We start from the raw sequence: 17,728 nt of genomic DNA, 5'->3' as shown, positions 1-17,728 counted from the left end.
CTGTGGAAGTACTGCATTCTTTATACTGTGGGTACTGCCAGCCACACTGATGCACACCAGCTGCCTGGGCAGCATGTGAACTTGGCTGAGCCACTGAGACCCAAACAAGGCTGTGGCTCTGGTTCTCACTGGGTGGTGAGCGTGAGGCCCTGTTAATCCTGGCATCGCTGGGACAAACCCACATGACTGTCAGGCCCTGTACTTGATCGCTGCCCGGTTAGTTCTGCTGGACCATCTGAGGTTGGCACACGGGCCCTCATAGAAGTGGAGTCCTGCATCTAGACAGGGTGCATCCTGTGATCTGAGGCTGGAGGCACCGTACAGGAAAGCCAGCCTCCACCTGGGAGCTTTCCCCTCTGACCTTTTCGCGTACTTGGAGCCCTGGCCTGAGACCTTGTGCTGAGACCTGGGCCTCCAGCCTGATGAAGGACGTTGATGGCCTCACTCTGCTCCTTGCTTCTCACACCTTGTTTTTCTTAGATTGTGACTTGCTGCTACAGAATGAAGATCAGAGTGGAATTTGCCCCAGTTCTCTTTTCAGAGGAGGAGGTTTGAATTCTGACCAATTATTATTTTTCCTCCTCACCTTTCCTCAAAAATGCATGTGCATTTTCTGCCTCTGCTCACAGGACCCTGGCACCCCCACCCTCCCCTGGCCTTGTCTCTCCATGTTCATCCCCTTTCAAGCTTGACCATATATCCCACCTTCTCCAGGGAGACTTCTCAGACCCTTAGGATGCCTTGTGCCCTTAGAACATCTACTAGTGAACTGCCTGGCTGGCTTACAGGGAGGCCTAGGGAGGCCAGAAACTGGGGTCCCCACAGTTTAGACTGCACAGGCCTGGGCAGGAGCATGGTCTCTGCATCTTGGTGGGCAGCTGCTGGGGAAAACTGGACCTGCCATCCCTACTCTTCCTTCCTGGATTCTCGAAGGATCCAACACTCCACAAGTATTAGGAACCTCTGCTTCAGGAATATGGAGTAAAAAACATGATTTCTGCCTTCAAGATAACAATTAGTGCTAAAAATGACAAATTGCCTAGCTAATCAGGTGCTGATTATCAAGTGATAATCAACTGGATCAGACTCAGTGCAATGAAGGAAGAGATAAGGGATCTTGCTGGGGCTGGTGTTTGATGAAAAGGAGGGTGGCTCAGTCAGTTTCAGCTCAGGTCATGATCTCACGGTTTGTGGGATTGAGACCCAAGGGCTCTGTGCTGTCGGGCACCGTGCTGACAGCGTGGATCCTGCTTGGGATTCTCTCTGCCCCTCCCCCACTTGTGCGCACATGCTCTCTCACTCTCAGAAATAAATAAAACCTAAAAGGATTAAAAAAAAAAAGGATGGTGGGGAGGCACATGGTTGGGAGTTGGGGGAGAGGTAAAGCATTGGGAAGGGGGGAACCAGTGGCTAGAGAAGGTGTTGATGAGGCGTGAAGACCCCTTCCTGCCGGTGTGGGGAACATCCAGGCTCAAGTCCATTCTAAGGCTGCCCTCCCCGCCCCCCTTCAGACAACCAGAGCAGCAGAGTCCCCTGGGCAAGGCCACTTAGGGCGGGGCTAGGCTGGTTCCTGGGACAGCTCCCTGGGCGGACCAGCCCTGAAGCATTGCCCTGGTACCCCATCTCCCCAGACATGCCTCCTCTTCAGCTCCTCTCTTCCAGGCCCAGACCCCCTCCTGTTCCCTGCATCCCTGAGAGCCAGGATGAGTGGCAGACCTGACCACACCATGTGCCTAGAACAGAAGTGGCTAAAAGCTGAGCTGGCATAGTGTCTTCTACCAACACAGGCTGTTATCCTCACGGCTGCTGACATTCCATTAGTGTGAGTGACCCAGAACGGAATTTCTCAACCAAACCACATCCTTTCTGGGCTGGGGCAAGCGCTCCAATAGTCACCCTCTGGTCAGATCCTTCACTCCCGGATCCTGGGAGGCTCCAGATTAGCTCCTGAGATCTCCTTAGTCTCACAGTTCAGCAGTGCCAAGAGGGAATTTCCTCAACAAAGAACCCTGCCCTGACTGTCCATGACATCAATTCAAGTGCCTTTGTGCAGCCACCTTCCATTCCCGCCTCTCCTCCCATGCCCTTGGGCACCCGCGTGCTGCTCATATGGGTATTAGCAACCTGAACTGGAAGACAGGCTCCTGGACTCATCTGTGTCCTGCTTCATGTCATCGCTCTTGCTAGGACTTCCCCTTTCCCTCCAACATCCGGCCAACTCCCAACCACATGTCACCCTCTGACCTTCTGTGTGTCCCCGTGGGGGCTGTACACATACCCCTTCTGGAGAGCCTTCACTATGTTGGACTTGGTTATCTGCACACCTGCTGGCATGCCTCTAATTGACTGCTGAACTCTCTCCCCTGCCCTCCCCCACTCCCCGTCACAGCACAGGGCTCCTCTCCATCCCCTTGGCCAGGATGGGTGGCCCAGTTCTTTGCACAACAGGACAAGAAGGCTGGCAGAGCACTGGTGTGCCACTGCGGCTGGTGGGCAACGCTTTCCAGCCCACACAAGAGGCCAGAGCCTCGTCAGAACCTGGTGCTTCCTGGGCGCCCCACCCCTTCAGCCCAGCCCCTGGCATGCCTGCTTTATACACCAAAATGAATCTAAAACGTCATTTGAAGAAAGGATTCTGAGACTTGAAAAAAGCCCACTATTTTAATTCGGTGGTTCTAGTCCTCCTCCAGCGTGACCACCCTTGCTCTTCTCTGAATATTCAGTAGTTTTTACTTAGCACTTACACAGTATAGACTTATATCTCTAGATATTATCTATCTATATATGTGTTTTTATATATTTATCTTTTTGCCACATAGGCTTATGAGTTTAATAACACATAAATTTATATCAAGCGTTTTTAAATTCAAATAATCTGGACACAGTGTGTGTCTGGTCCCGCCTACAGATGGTAAAACTACTATTTATGTTGTCTTGTGTCCTGCCACGTGTCTCCACCTGGATGGCAGGTACTTGCACGCCAGGGCCCTGCTTCCCACCACATCAGGGTCCTCCTCGCCTCTCCAGTGCCCGGCACAGAGCCGAGCGCATGGTGTCTGCTTAGTTTGTGAAAATGTGTGTTGTTACAACCATCTGGCCACACTCAGGGGTCTCACAGTCCATGTTAAATCAGAGCTGATTTCTACCACCCCCACTTCCCACTGCTGGGTCTTGGTTAGGAGGTAGGAGAGGAAATCTGTTCACTTGGTGCCTCATAACTGCAGAGTGGGCTGGACTCATGTAGCCAACGAGCAATGTGCCGGCCGAGTCTGTTTTAAGCTGTCTGGAAGCAAAGTTTTACAGAGCCTGGGAGCAGCAGGGGGTTCTGGGTAGGACATGAAGATGTCTGACTCCTTGTGATTCGGGGTCTTCATCCTGGAAGACAGTCACCCAGGCAGAGCCAGAAGTACAACCAAGGGATGTCTCTGAGACAGGAAGGCCCAGAACATGGGCACCTAGCAGCCCTCACACCCTGACGGGAGCCACTGTGGGAGAGGAATGGCCACACTGCTGTTCTCAGACCCTGCACTGTGATGTCACTCAGAGTGGACAGACACTGGCCTAGGAGTGAGAAACCTGAACCAAAGCCCCAGCTGTGTGGTCACCCAGCAGGGCATGTCACAGGTTCCAGTAAAACAGGAGTGAGGTCTCCCACTAGATGAACTGCAATGACCTATAAGCAGCAGCTGAGAAACCGCAGCTGCATTCAGTCCTCAAGCATGGGCCTGCTGAGGCTGTGGGAAGGGACTCTTGCTTTCACACTGCTGGTGTAGATGACCCGGAAAAGCAGTTTCTAGGCCTCGTGCCTCTGAAGGCTCCCAGAAAACCCCTGAACCTCATGGCCTGTTTGGCAAGGCAGGGGGCCCTCCTCGTGGCTCCCGGGACTTAAGAAGGGTGTGAGAAAGGAAGAGGACAGGAGGGGATGGACGGAGCCCCAGCTGACTAGGTTGCCAGCACTTTCCTGTGTGTCAAGCTGTGGAAGCCCATACCGAATAAACACCAAGGTCTTACAAGACTGAATGCTCTTCCCACGCCTTGCATCTGAAGGCAGATGTGAAAGCGAGTGTTCTCTCTGGGGAGAGGAAGGAGCAAGAGTCCATGTAAACACACCATGTGCTCTGTCCTGCTGCAGGGGTGAGGCTTCTGGGGCTACAGGAAGGAGTCCTGGGTCCTGGACTCCACAGTCCTGTCCAGTCGAAGTGGCATGTATGCCCTGGTCCTAGTAGGGAGGCCCAGTGAGGCCACAAGGCCACTCTCCAGGAGCCCACACCCTCCCAAAGAATGCTACCTGAGCCTTGGTAGTCCATACTGGCCACCTCATGCCCAGGCTGTGTGCTCCCTCAGCCATCATCCTCCCCACACACTTCATCTACCACTGTGCTCTGATCAAGGCAGGGACCTGCCACCTCCCGCATCACCTGCACAGTCCAGCACCCTGAGGGCACGGACAGATGCTCAGCTGACCTGAACAGAGCCAGCCCCTGCTGGACCATGAAATGTCTCGGCCTGGCAGAGTCTGTCTGCAGCCCTCTGCATCTGGGCCAGCCCTCCTCCTGTGGGGGAAGACAGAGGCCAGCAAGGCCAGTGTCTCCGGGTGTCACCACGGGGCATCTCTGACCATCTTCCCAGTTGCTCGGGCCAGCAGCTGATGAAGGAGGTTCTCAAAGAATGATGGTCAGCCTGGCATCCTTCTCCTCCCTCTCTTCCTGGGCCCTGACTGGCCCGTGCTCCTGGGGCAGGATCAGCTTCCTAATTATTTGTCAAAAGGATTAAGACTTGGAGCCGTTCCCATCTGAGGCAAAGACAAATCATTTTTCTTCCCACTGCCATAAAGAGGAGATATCTTAGGGTGAGCCTCCTCAGAACTGGGTGAACGTGAGCCTTTCCAAAAAATATACTTTTTTAAAAAGAATTATTTTGTAAATGGGGGATATTTTTGTGAAGATGGCTCTAGCTAAGCAAGCAATAGCCTGGGGTCAAAGGTCATCTTGTCCATTCCCCTTTCCAGGAGCCTCCAATCACTTTTCCTGTGTCCCCTCCCTGGCTGCTCCCTAGCACCCCATTCCTGGAGGTTGGGGAATACCAGCAGAGAAGAGCTGGCTGCAGGGAAGCATGTGGGCCGTGTGGGTGGCAAGCACAACGGGTCCACGTTTTCACTTCCATGTTCCTGAAAATGGCTCCCTATAAAATTCTCAACATATGCAATAAACACCTGAACATGGCCATTGCTGTCTACTGGAAGGACCCACCTCTGGCCCGTGCCTCGTTCCCCATCAAATGGGAGGAAACAGACGGTGCAGGTGCACTCCCAGGCCCTGGCACCTCCTGGCAAGCGCCTTCACCTCCCTGGGACAGTAACGGAACCACCCAGGAAGGCTGCTGGGAGGACTAAGGGCAATAGAGCCTATAAAGGCAGCCCTGGTGCACAGCCACCCCTCAAGACAGGTCTCCTGAGTCTACACCATCATTGCCAGTCTTCCCTAGTGGACCCTGTGACCGGCAGGGAACACGTCTTTCTTCTCTTTGTATCCCCAGTGCCTGACCTAATGTCGACAAATCTGCTGAATAACAGAAGGAGGTTGAGCCATAGGGACTCACTGAGGCCTCTGGAGAGTTGTGGGCATTCCCAGATTCAGAGAAGTCCCAGGAAGACAGGCTGCATCGCCCTGTGGAACTGTTCATTCTTTGTGGTCCCACCAGCCCCATCCCTCTGGCTCCTGACCATTGTGGGAGCCTTCCATGGTGGGGGAGGGGATGGCGGCAGGTGTGGCGAATGCACAAAAGGGGGAATTATCTCTTTAAAGGACAGTAATTAGTAATTCTGGCTGATGGCTATGCTGTACTGTTTTAATGAAGAGTTCTATTTTTACAGAAAACACATAATTGAGTGAAAAAGCAGGCTATTCTTTGAGTCAGGCGGCCACGCCTCTGGAAAGTCTAACTCCTGGGCCAGGAGGCCAGAGCCTGTACATTGCACCAGGGATACACAGGAATTGGGCCCCACCTTACGTGCCCCAGGTCCGACTCAGTGCTGAAAAGCAGGGTCCCAGTCTGATGATTCAAGTCAAACCCTGGTTTCCCTTTTTCTAGCCATGTGACCACCGGGTCAAGTCACTTTAACTTCTCGGAACCTCAGTTTTGTATCTGTAAAATGGGAATGACAGCATTTTATACAGTATTGTATACCGGCCAGGGAGGGGCAGGGGGGAGGGAGGGTTGTTATGTGGACACAATGCACATTAAGGCCTAGCAGGGCGTTCTTACTTGATAAAGCCCTCAATCCAGGTTTGCCCTACCTGCCATTATTCACCCAGCCTCGATTACTGACGTACAGTTTGCTTACTTATGCCTTCATTTGTAAAGTGAGAGTAATGCGGTTGCTCTATCTCCTGGGGTCCCTGAGGGGATCAGGGAGTTAATGCCTTTAGAGTGCTTAGAGCAGTGTCTGGTGCAGAGCACGCACTGGGCGCACTGCTGTCTTGTTATTATTGAAGCACACGGGGTTCGAGCGTCTCAGGGTTGTTCAGCCCGCCACGCGGCTTGGGTTCTGGGCTCTGCTCTGCCCTGTACCAGCTGTCTGACCCTGAGATATCACCTAGCTTTCCCATTAGCTTCTTCATCTTTTCAAGTAGGAGGGCTGCAAAGAGCAAAAAGTAAACACACCCAAACAACAAAACAGGGTAAGTGGAATGAGGGCTGTAAGACGCCAACATCCCTGTGGGTTCCCTCCTTCCCTCCAGAGTAACAAACAAAATGATTCCTGTGGTCTACCCGTCGGAGGGTCTACTGGGGTGTGTGGGTGCCCAGCTGTGGGTCCCCCACAGGGAGGAGGGGGAGGCAGGGTGCAGGCCACAGTCTGCTCTGAAGGTGCTTCCATCACCACGGGGAAGCTCAAACTGTATATCCCAGGCAATCAGGGAACAAACTAGAAGAGAATTCAGTACTCAATGGAGTGGTTCAGTTTTGACCAACAGGAGTGAGGGGTGGGGGGCTTTCAGGGTAGCTAGAGAGGAAGGCTGGCCCAGCAGGGATGAGGACTTGAAAGTGGGGCAGGTTGCCCAGCTGACTAGGCACAGAGGCCCCACCCACGGATGGGAAGGGACAGGGGAAGGGAAGGAGCAGGCCCTCTGGTAGGAGTTGGCCCACCCCCTTGCCCTCATTCAGGCTGTGGGGTCACCAAGCTCCAGCACCTGGCTCTAACCAGTGGCCCAGGAAGCCAGGCAGGTCCTGGGCAACACAGGTCACATACACTCTACCAAATTCCATGCCTCTGAGAGACTCCACCAGGGAAATTAACTGGTTAAACTCACACACATGCTCTTTGAGGGTGTTACCTTAAAGTGACTCTAAGAGGAGTGACCTCCCTGAAAGGCCATAGTGAAGCCCAGCTTTCTTCCCTTCCCAGAGACTTACCCCAAACATGGAAGGGACCCTGATGACAGCTCTTAGCTGTAAAAACCAATGATTTTACCTTGGGTCTGGAGGATTAAATGACCCATGTACCCTAATCTTTTAAGGCTCACACTGATCCCTCACCTCTTAATGAATTCATTCAAAGTGAACCGATTTTGGGGCACTTGGGTGGCTCAGTTGGTCGAACATCATCTGACTCTTGATTTTGGCTCAGGTCATAATCCCAGGGTTGTGGGGCTGAGCCCAGTGTTGGGCTCCGCGCTGAGCATGGACCCTGCTTAAGACTCTCTCTCCTACTCTCCACCATGCCCCGTCCCCCCGCTCCCTTGCCCAACCTACCTCCCTGATAGCCAGCAAGCTTCTGATTCCTGAAATTAGCTCCTCCTTGCTTCAAAAGTCCTGCCCCTGCCTGGAGAATAGCCTCAGGACATTTCTGAGAGGGTTACCTAAACTCTCTGATGGCTGGCCGCATGGCAAGGCCGCCTTCTTTTTTTTTTTTTTTTTCCTGTTTATTTATTTATTTTGAGAGAGAGGGAGAGAGAAAGGGAGAGACAGAATCCCAAGCAGGCTCCTCGCTGTCAGCATAGAGCCTGATGTGGGGATTGATCCCATGAACAGTGAGATCATGACCTGAGCTAAAATCAAGAAGGATACTTAACCGACTGAGCCACCCAAGTGCCCCATGGCAAGGCCTTCTTATCTGTGCAGACCCAAGGCTGACCCGGCAGGCCTCCAGGCCCTGCTTCCCTCAGCTACTGCTACCTCCAGTTATCTCCAGATGACTCTACAAACACAAATGCGTGATCCTGAAAGATAAGAACACAAACCATGCAGAGCCTTTCCATAACGATTCAGGAGTGGAAGCACATCCACTAGAAGGTCCCTAGGTGGAACAAAGGTAGGCTCCCAACCTAGTATAAGACACCAAGAGGCAAACACCTTCATCTTAGTCTATAATCTCAACCCACTGAGCAGACACTTGGGACCCTACGACCACCCACTGTAGCAGGGAGGCCAGCCCTGCCTCAAGGGCAAGAATGCGCTCTCTCCCAGAGGCAGAAAGGCTTTCTCTTGGGGCTCGGCCACAGTGCCTATCTCCAGTAAATGTTGTAAGCCAGGAGATCAGGGAGTGAGGATCAGGAAACCAAGGGCTAAAATCACTTCAATAAGTAAAGAATTCCTTTTGGAAAAAACTGCAAATAATACCTTCCTTTCCTTTCTCTCTACCCCAAACAAACAAAATAACCTGGGTCATCTACCCGCCTGTCTGAGCACAAGCAGACTGCCATGGGGAGACTGAGGACTCTGTCTGACTACAGTGTCACACAGAGCAAGATCACAGGAGGCTCCACAGAACAACCAGTGAAGGGAAATGCTGAATGTCAAACCAGCTTAGCTGATGAGGAACTGACCTTTGGGGAAGAAAGTGCTGGTGCCAGTGATTACGCCTGGCTTAACACTTCCCTCAGCCACATGGCCTGCAAGTTTAACCCCTGGCTCTTGTCCTCACTGGGGGCTGTGGCGGCCAAAAACGTTTAATGAATCCAGCAAAGTGATAAACTATGTTTGTGTTAATACCTTTGATTCCAGCCCCCTCACTGGAGTGTTGGTATTTTAAGTGTCTTTTTGATCTACTACAAGTCCCTAGTAAGAGCCATCCAATAAACACACTGGGTTTAAGTCAGAAATGTTAAGACAGGCCCGGGACTCTGATCCTTCTGCCTGGTGGAATGCACGGCTAGAAACATATCCCATGCAACCTGAGAAAAAGGTGAGGCAGGCCAGGTAGATCAGAGAAGTGCCCTTGAGGCCATAGTTCACCTTAACTACAATCAGCCAACATCTGGCCCCAGCTCATGCCTAGTTATCAGCTCAAACATTTTCCAAAACAGCCTAGGTTTCCTGGGGGAGATGGCCGTGCCTATAGTTTGTTTACACATGACAAGCTCCAGCTTGTTGAGAGGGCCATATTATTTCTGCACCGGGGGAGTGCGTCCGGACTCTGATACACCTTCCCCTAGGATCTTCCAAGTCCCCCAGATCCTGGGCTGGGCCAGGCAGAAACTCCCAAAAGGGCCTAGCCTGACCCTGCACCCACCAGTCCACCCACAGTCTGGGCTTTCAAAACCGGTCTGGCAGGCTGCCAGACATGGGGTGGGGGCAGTGACTGACAGGCTGGTTATTGGAAAGCTCCCATCATTAGCCTAGGAATTTTGTTTGGTTACCATGGTGACCCTCACTACAAGTGCACTGACTAAAGCACAAGGAATCTGTTACCTAAAACCAGTGCCCATGGAGCCCCAGCTTCAGGAACCATGCTTATCAGTGGTCTGTTCCCCTTGACCCCATATTCCTGCCCCTCCCCAGCAGAGCCTCCCAGCTGCCTCCCCTAGCCTGGATGAGGAGGAAGGACTAGCACAGGCAGCCTCCAGCTCACACAGGACGGAGACGGCTCACATTCCACCGCCTGGCTGGCTTGGAACCCAGGTCCAAATAGGGAGTTTGCTGCCCCCCTGAGGCCCCCTGCAGGCTGGCCAGGGACGGCCCGACCAGCACATGTGTCCAGGGCTTAGTCAGAAGCCCTCAGGATTTCAGGAAGCTGCTCAGGGTGTCTGGTTGCCCCCGTGCCAGGTTCACACTGTCCCCGCTGGGCCATCAGTCTCTGCCTCATCACGTTTCTGCCTTTTAAACCCGAGCTCCATTAACTAAAGGTCATCCCACAGCACAGAAATCAAGATCCTCTTTGCTTTTGCTTCCTAATCCCTGAATTTAGGGGGATTTTCAGAAGTTCAGCTCCATGAGGGCTGGGTTTTTCTCCAGGAGTCTTAAGACTGCCTGTAGGAAGGGTAGCATCCGTTGCAGCGAAGGAACTTCGACACCTTCCCACAGGGCTTCCTGCCTCGGCCTGCGCCTCCTGGCCCTCCTGCTAACGGTTCCCTCCTCCAGCTCCAGGCCCATCACACACCCTACCCTCAGCTGCCACATTGCTGTCTTACACTGTTGGTGCGCTACCTTCCAGAATGCCCCACACTGCTGCCCTTGAGCATGCTTCTAAACCAACTGTGAGACCTTCTCTTGCCCGAGTCTCACAACAGACCTTGGAGGCAGAGGGAGGCAGGACAGATGTCTTTGGCAGATGAGGAAGCTGCTGGAAGTGGCACAGGTTAAGAGCATGACCCAGTGAGGGCAGGAACCTAACTGTGGCCCTCACGTGGGGACAAGCTCACATGGAAAGGGTTCCATCCCACCCACTGGCATGTCCCCTGTGCCATACCTCCTCTATACTTGACATGTGCCTGCCAGCCTCTTCCTTCATGAAGACAGCCTCTGGGAGCCAATGCACAGGCAGGTTCTACAGAAAAGAGCCTCTGAGAGGCCTCAGCCACTTAGGAGCACACTGTGGGGAGCTCTTGGTGGCATACACACCTCACTGGGGGCACTGAGGTCAGGGTGAAGGGGGTTTGATCTTTTTGTTTGACTGCAATGATATTTACTGGACCGGCTGTTGAATTCTCTACCATGGCAACAGCTGGAGCCACACACAGCTTGTTCCCAGCACAGGGAGCAGCTGGGGGACCAGGATGCAGTTTTAACTGAAAGAGCAATGACATTTGTCAGTGATCCCTGGCCGGTAATGGACTCAATGACATTTCCTGCTAATCCATGGGTTTTTGTGCTCTGTGGTTTCATCTGTGGGGAATAGTATTGCCTTATTTGCAAAAAGCCACGGTCATGCTCTATGGCCACCCCAGAGAGCTACATGGTAGGTGGATTTTCCACACCCACTCCCAACTTCTTATATATGTATTTTTTTTTAAAGGTTGATTTTTTTTTTTTAATTTTAAATAACAGAAATGCACTGTCTCACAGTTCGGAAGGCCAGACGTGGCCTGTAGATATTTTTTAGTTTTGCAGCCTTTTAGGGCTGGCTCTGATCAAGACAGAGATCCTCATGGCCATGGAGGTGAGGGGCTCACGGTGGCTTAGAGATAAAGAATCTGCCACTGCTTCTCTATCCCCACTGTTCCCAGTGGGCACGCTTTGCACAGTGAGGCATCACAGAGAATGGGATGCTCTGGTCCCCAGGCCTCTCTGCAGTGACACAAAACGGAAGAACCCTAGGGATGGGACTCAAACACTTCCCCTTCTTGGGCTTGGACTTCAAAGATGTCTCCCTGCTGCCAGCCCCATGGCCCAAGCTCCCAAGGCCCCAGCAGTGACCCCGTGGAGTCTAGTCTGGATGGGACAGCTGTGTTCTCATGCAGAGGCTGTCCCTTCAGAAGGCTCCTGCCTGAAGAAACAGGGGCACAATTGACACAAAGGGGCACAATTATCCTACAAGTTGACCAAGAGCCCAGTCTGCACTGGGGAAGAGCTTGCCATCTTTTTTGCGTTTAGGGTCCCTTGGAGAATCTGCTGAAAGTCATCTCCCTGGATACACACACACAGGCACAAATGTTATGGTTTGGTTCTAGGCATTCCTGGAGGCCCCAAAGCCCACCCACACCTCCTAAGGAGGAGTCGCCAACCTCAGCAAGGACCACCTCCCCCACCACCCATGAAGGTCCTTGCAGTGAGTGAAGCGTTTCCAGGTGAAGGAGTGTGCACCTGAGGGGGCGGGGAGGGGCAGAAAGCGTGCTTGAGGGGAAGGGCACACACACTGCCCACACAGTAGGGAAAGGCTGCCGAGAAGGGGGCTTCCTCACCAGGCCAAGGAGCCCAGGAGGCAGGAGGCACCTCCCCTGTGGTGGGTCAGGATGCTGAGGCAGAACCAGAGGGCTCACCCCCCCAAAACAGTGTGAAGTGCCATTAGCCTCCCCACTTCAGGCCAGGGGATGAGATTCTGGCAGCAGAAAGAATTCAGCCCAGAAGTTAGGAGGAGACACTGCGGTGAGACGTCAGGCGCTGGAGTGGGTTGAGGGGAGAGCTCCCTGCAGGGACTGGGGGTCCGAGGAAGGGCCAGATACATGGCATGACAGTCCCCTGCCCTGCTTCCATCAGGACAGCTCTGCTCCCCTCTGTTCCCACACAGTCTCAACTGGCATGTAAGATTTCACTTGGGAAAAGGAGTTGCTGATAAAACCATGTGTGACACCAGGCCTCACCTCTCTTTCTGTGACACCTGTTCTGACCTGGGGGCAGGGTGAGGAGCCCCTCCCCACTCTAGGATTCGAAGCTTTTCTTGGGGAAGGTTTCTTTTTCCATCAAAGCCTGACAACAGAGTACACACACACACACACACACACACACAGCTGGTAGCAGACCCTGCCTGACCGTTGTGAGGACAGAGCTAGGAAAACAGCGAGGTAACTGGTACCGGGAGAGAAGGAACATTGGTCCTCTTTGTATTTCCACTGAAAGTGAAAAATGAACTTCTACACAGTAGGTCTTGCTGTATTGTGCGTGGGATTAATGAGACAAGGTAACTCATTCTTGTCTGCACACACTATTTCATCTGTGTTGTAATATTCCCTCAGTGACCTACCTTTTCAAGTGAACTGATCTGGGGGCTTGCTCTTCAGTGGGGCACACTGGGGAGCTTACATTAAGGGCACTCTGCTGTTCCCAAAGCACCTTTCTTGAGCCCTGGCGAGGACAAAGCCATCCCGCAGAGTCCACAGGCAAAGCTCCCCGCGGCATCCTTGGAAGGAGGCCAAAGGCACAGGAAAGCCGGCCCTGCCCCCTGATGGGCTAGGGATGGACAGAGGTGGACACTCAGGCTCCCCACACAAAGGGAACCTCCTTGGGCTGGGACAATAGCAGCTTCCCTCTGTCACCTATCATGGCTATGGCACCCACCAATTTCCCCCTAATTCTTCATGAACCTGTTTTCACTGCCAATGGAGTCATCCCTCAAGGTAGCCAGGACCATGCTTCTTTTCTGCTGTCTGAAGCAGGACTGCCCTTCGCTGGTTTTACATAGCCCTCCTTCAGACCTGAAGGTGGAATGTGATGGGAATGGGGGCACTCAGGGACCCCTCATCCCCAGTTCACAGGATTCAGATAAACAAGGTCTATTATATCCAGTGTCACGTGTCTGGGCGGAGGAGGGCAGAAATCAAAAGACGACTGGCCTCCTCCTCATTCCCTCCTGCGGGCCATGCACCTCCTGCCTCAGCTGGTCCAGCATGGCTCTTGTTCCCCAGTGTCCTAGTTGGGTGGCAGCAGGTCCTCTCTGTATAGGTGGGGGCAGGAAAGTCTAGTCCTGCCCCACCCACCATGGCCTGGGCCAAATGCAGCATGAACCCTGCTCCAAAGAGAGGGGCATCTGGGCAATGTGGCAAATAGGGGGTGCGGAGTAGCCAGGGATGGAGGGAGAGGCCGGGACTGCTCTGGATGGAGAGAACCCCTTTCCTCCAATGCCAGTGGCCTGCTTGGAGGCAGGGGGATGGCTCACTTGGCCTCCACCAGCCAAGCCAATGTTAGAATCCATCCTTGGCTGGCTGTGCCAGGGTTATGATTAAGTTACACAGGTCAGTGTCCCCATAAGGCTCAAATGCAGAGCCCGGGGCAGGCGGGCGGGGGGGAAGCAGCTTGAGCACGTGCATTCGAGCACAGTCTCCTTTGTGGTCCCCAGAGCTCGCATGGAGCCTGCAGCTGCCATAGAGAGCTTACCACTCCCCACCTGACACTTCCTGGCACAGAATGCCAGAGCCATTCTCTGACCCCACACGTCTTCCATGCCCCACCTTGACCCTCCAGTCAGGAGTGTGCATGCAGTAGGCACTTAATCAGTATGTGCTGGCTGGCTATGTGGCAGGGTGAGGTGTGCATGGGCACCTGTGTCTATGGCAGGTGGCCCCAGCCCTGTAGTGTCCATAGGGAACTCACTTGAAGTTCTCTGGATACTCTGTGATGGCCATGTTGATAACATCCAGGGCATGCTGGTAGTGTTTCTGGGCAGAGAAGAGGAGTGCCAGCAGGTGGAGGGCGTTGGCATCATCCCTGCACATTTTCAGGGCCTCCTGCAGCTGCTCCATGGCACTGGAGATCTGCCAGAGAAAACTGCCAGTTTAGTGACCTTCTCCAAGGCCCAACCTCCCCCAGGACTTTGGTGCCAGCACCTGCCAACAAGGGCATAGCGGACTCAAGTGAGCTCCTGGGCCCTGGGTGGGGAGGGCTCATGCTCTGATGAGAAAACACACCCTAATGACATGGCAAGAGGGGTCTGCTGTCCCAAGTCAGGCCTGGGAAGTCACTGCTGCTCAGGCCTAAAGGGGAGCAGGTTTATGGTGTGGCACAAAGGGTTTCGGCAGATGCCAGGGCTGTAAGAAAGCTACCCAGGTCATGAGCTACAGACCGAGAGATGGCCTCTTCTCCGCACGGTTTATGTGGTGATGGAGGCTGACAGACAAATGCCTCTTCCCACTCAGAGGGTCACAGTGGCAAGAGCTTAGGCTCTGGGGTGAGGTGGGGGCATGGGTCCCAGCTCTGCCACTTCCTAGCTGGACCCTTTGGGTAGCCTCTCTGAGCTGCAATTCTTAGCCGTCAAAGTGAGGATAATGTTCACGCCCATTACAGTGGCTGAGAGGGTGAGACGACGTAAGAAAATGTCTGCACCGTCCTGGACGTGAGTGAAAATGTGCGTTTCCCTCTTCAAGCCCCCAAAGCCCAGGCAGCGACCAAGCAGGTAAGCCTCTTCCTTCTCATCATGAGGGATGTGTTCTCTCACACCCTCGGGACTGGCAGCTGCATCGGCTCTTGCAACCCTACCCACGTCAGGGCCCTATCCCCCCAGGAAGCTCGGGATTCTTTTCTAGAAAGTCTTGCTCCTTACCAAACCTCAGACGTGGGCCTCCCAGGCTCCCTGAGGGGCCTATGGTCCCGGGTATACCTGGCCCCAGCCAGGGGTCCACCCAGCCTCTCACCTGCTGTGAGCACTAGTGCCAGGCCCAGACTCCTCCCACGGGAGCCCCCTTTTGTGGAAAGTTCAAGGGAAGTGAAGGAAGCTAAGTGGTCACTGGTTCAGCTTGCCTGTGTCTCCGTAAGGCTACTGCTCCCTGGCGATTCTCCAGAGCACCCCATTATCCTGGGCTGAGTATCTAAATCCACAGCTGTCACTGCTCAGGCAGCCACACGTGCTCTGAGCAAGATGGGCTGGAGGGCTCCAGAGACCCAGGCAGGCCAGGTTCCATTCCCTGAGGCTCCCAAGGTCTGGAGTCCCCAAGGAAAATGGGTGCCAGGCTCCAATGGCCTAGCCCTGCCATCTCTCTGGGAGGACAGACACCATTCACCAGAGGTGGCTGAATAATTAAAGATATTAAAAAGATATCACCAAAGGTTTATCATGAACTTGATTGGTGTTTATACAGAAGGCTAAAATACAGTGGTCTCAGGTATTTCTGACCGTGTTCCTTGCAAAACCAGAGCAGAGTGATGTTCCTTGGGGAGAGCGGCAGAGAGGTACCAAGTGCCTCACCCAAGACCTGGAAGTCTGGAACCATGGGGCACAGGGGGGAAAAGGGCTGGGACAGGTGGGGGCAGCCTGGAGGTGGAGGCAGGAGAGTGAGTTGAGGAGGGTGGTGGGCAGGTGCAAGAGGAGGGGAGAGAAGCAGCAAAAGGGAGAGGGAAGGAGATCAGGGCCACCGGGGAGAAAAAGGCTGAGACAGGAGACCGGGAGAGATGAGTGACGAATCCAGTCAGGGTACACACAGGCGCTGGGACAAGGGTATGGGATGGGGGTCCCAGTGACGGGAGTAAGGGTGCAGTGAGGGGAAAAGCCAGGCTGCTGCAGGGCTTGAGAGGAAGGTCAAGCAGATGGCAGCATGAAGCACCCAGGTGACCCCAGAGCCAGGAGAATCAGCTCGCGGGACCACCTGAACACAACACCAGAGGCTAAGAGGTGACACAGACCAGGAGGCCAACTGCAGGCTGGCGGATAAGGCTTTAAATGAGTCAGGGCACAGGATGCTTAGAGCCACATGGCATGTCTAATGGGGGCAGAATGGGCTCTGGAGCAGAAACCTGGCTTCAGTGCTGGCTGAGCTGAAGCTCGGCAGGGTCCCAGTTCCTGTAGTATAAAACAGGGCCAAGGGCACCCTCCTCATCAGATGGAGGGCTCACCCAGCTCAGTGGGGGGCACAGCAGCACCCAGGATTGCCAGGGCCGCCATCACCTGATCACCAGAGGATGGAGGCTCTGTTGGCTTCTCTCCAACAGTCTAGAGGCCAGCCCGGTTCCCTTGGTGCAGATTCAGAGAGCTGTGCTGTGGGCGTCAAGGCTGTCTGCAGTCCCTGAACGGTCCAGAGATCAGCTCACTGGGTCAAGGCCAAGAGGTCCTGCTTTGGAGGCCAGGGGTGTGCACCGAGCCCCAGCCTCTGTGAGGCATGCACATGAAAAGCAGAGGTTCCCAAGGGCCTGGGAGAACGGGGAGCTCTGGCCCTTTTATGAAAGGTGACCCACTGGATGGATGACTGCCTGGCCTTACTCCCTGGACGGACCAGTGTCCTCACAGCACCAACAGCTCAGCTGCTCAGCTTGGGAAAGAAGGTGGGTTGGGCAGTGGTGGTAGCTCCAGTGGGGCCAAGGTGGCCAGGGGATAGGAGGCCCCTACCAGGTCCTAGAGGCTGAGCCTAATGGTACTATCCACAAGGCCAGGGACAAGCTCTGGGGTCCACAGAAACAGCTCTGTGTGTCGGTCACTCTGCTCTCCTAGATCTGTGGAGAAAACCCAGTGGAGGTGAGGACATAAATACTTCCTGTGGTCACTCATCAACTTCTCAGGAGACCGAACCGTTCAAAGGAGTGTGAGGACAGAGAATAATCCCTTCCTGTGTGCCCATGGGCTCTACCACATTTTCTGACTCAATCCTTACTAGGTCCCTCTGAGGTGGCGTATGAAGATGCTCAGATAACAGATAAAAAAACAGAGACTGAGAGAGGTCAAGTCACTTGAAAAGGGTCACGTGGCTAGTAACAGCAGTGGTGCCAGGAGCAGACCCGCAGCCCTCAGGGACCTGGGACTCAGGAGATATGACAACCCACCTGGCGGACGAGGGCCAGCTGCAGGGAGACATAGAGGATGACCTGGGGGTCACTGGGTGCCAGCTGCTGGGCTCTGTGTAGGGAAAGGGAGCGACAGGTCAGTCAGCGAGGATTGAGCACCCAGTGTGCGACGTGCGCCTCCAGTGTGCCAGCCCTGTGTTGGGTGCCGCAGGGCAAAATGTCAAGGATTCTCAGAGGGTGCCTGGTAGGGGAAGATGGTGTTGGCAGCCTGTCAGCAGCAGGCTCCAAGAGGGCTGGCTCTGCTGAGGTGGGGGGCCATCCGGGGAGGGGAGGACTGGGGGATGGGCACTGCCTCTCACTCTGGGCAACT

At 54.1% G+C, this 17,728-nt stretch overlaps 1 protein-coding gene across 1 annotated transcript in view; it reads right to left on the bottom strand.

Annotated features, from left to right (window-relative positions):
• Positions 1 to 17,728, bottom strand: part of TTC7A (tetratricopeptide repeat domain 7A) — a 120,307-nt gene that overhangs the window by 28,650 nt on the left and 73,929 nt on the right. The window contains exons 14-15 of the mRNA XM_015538689.2: positions 17,398 to 17,470; positions 14,245 to 14,405 (exon numbers count right to left, since the gene is read on the bottom strand). Of these exons, the coding sequence (XP_015394175.2) occupies positions 14,245 to 14,405; positions 17,398 to 17,470 (234 nt within the window). The remainder of the gene's footprint in view (positions 1 to 14,244; positions 14,406 to 17,397; positions 17,471 to 17,728) is intronic.

This window comes from Panthera tigris, chromosome A3, assembly GCF_018350195.1.
Source record: "Panthera tigris isolate Pti1 chromosome A3, P.tigris_Pti1_mat1.1, whole genome shotgun sequence".
Lineage (NCBI taxonomy): Eukaryota > Metazoa > Chordata > Mammalia > Carnivora > Felidae > Panthera > Panthera tigris.
The sequence above is the reverse complement of the archived record's forward strand: the minus strand, read 5'-3'. Positions and strand labels throughout refer to the sequence as shown.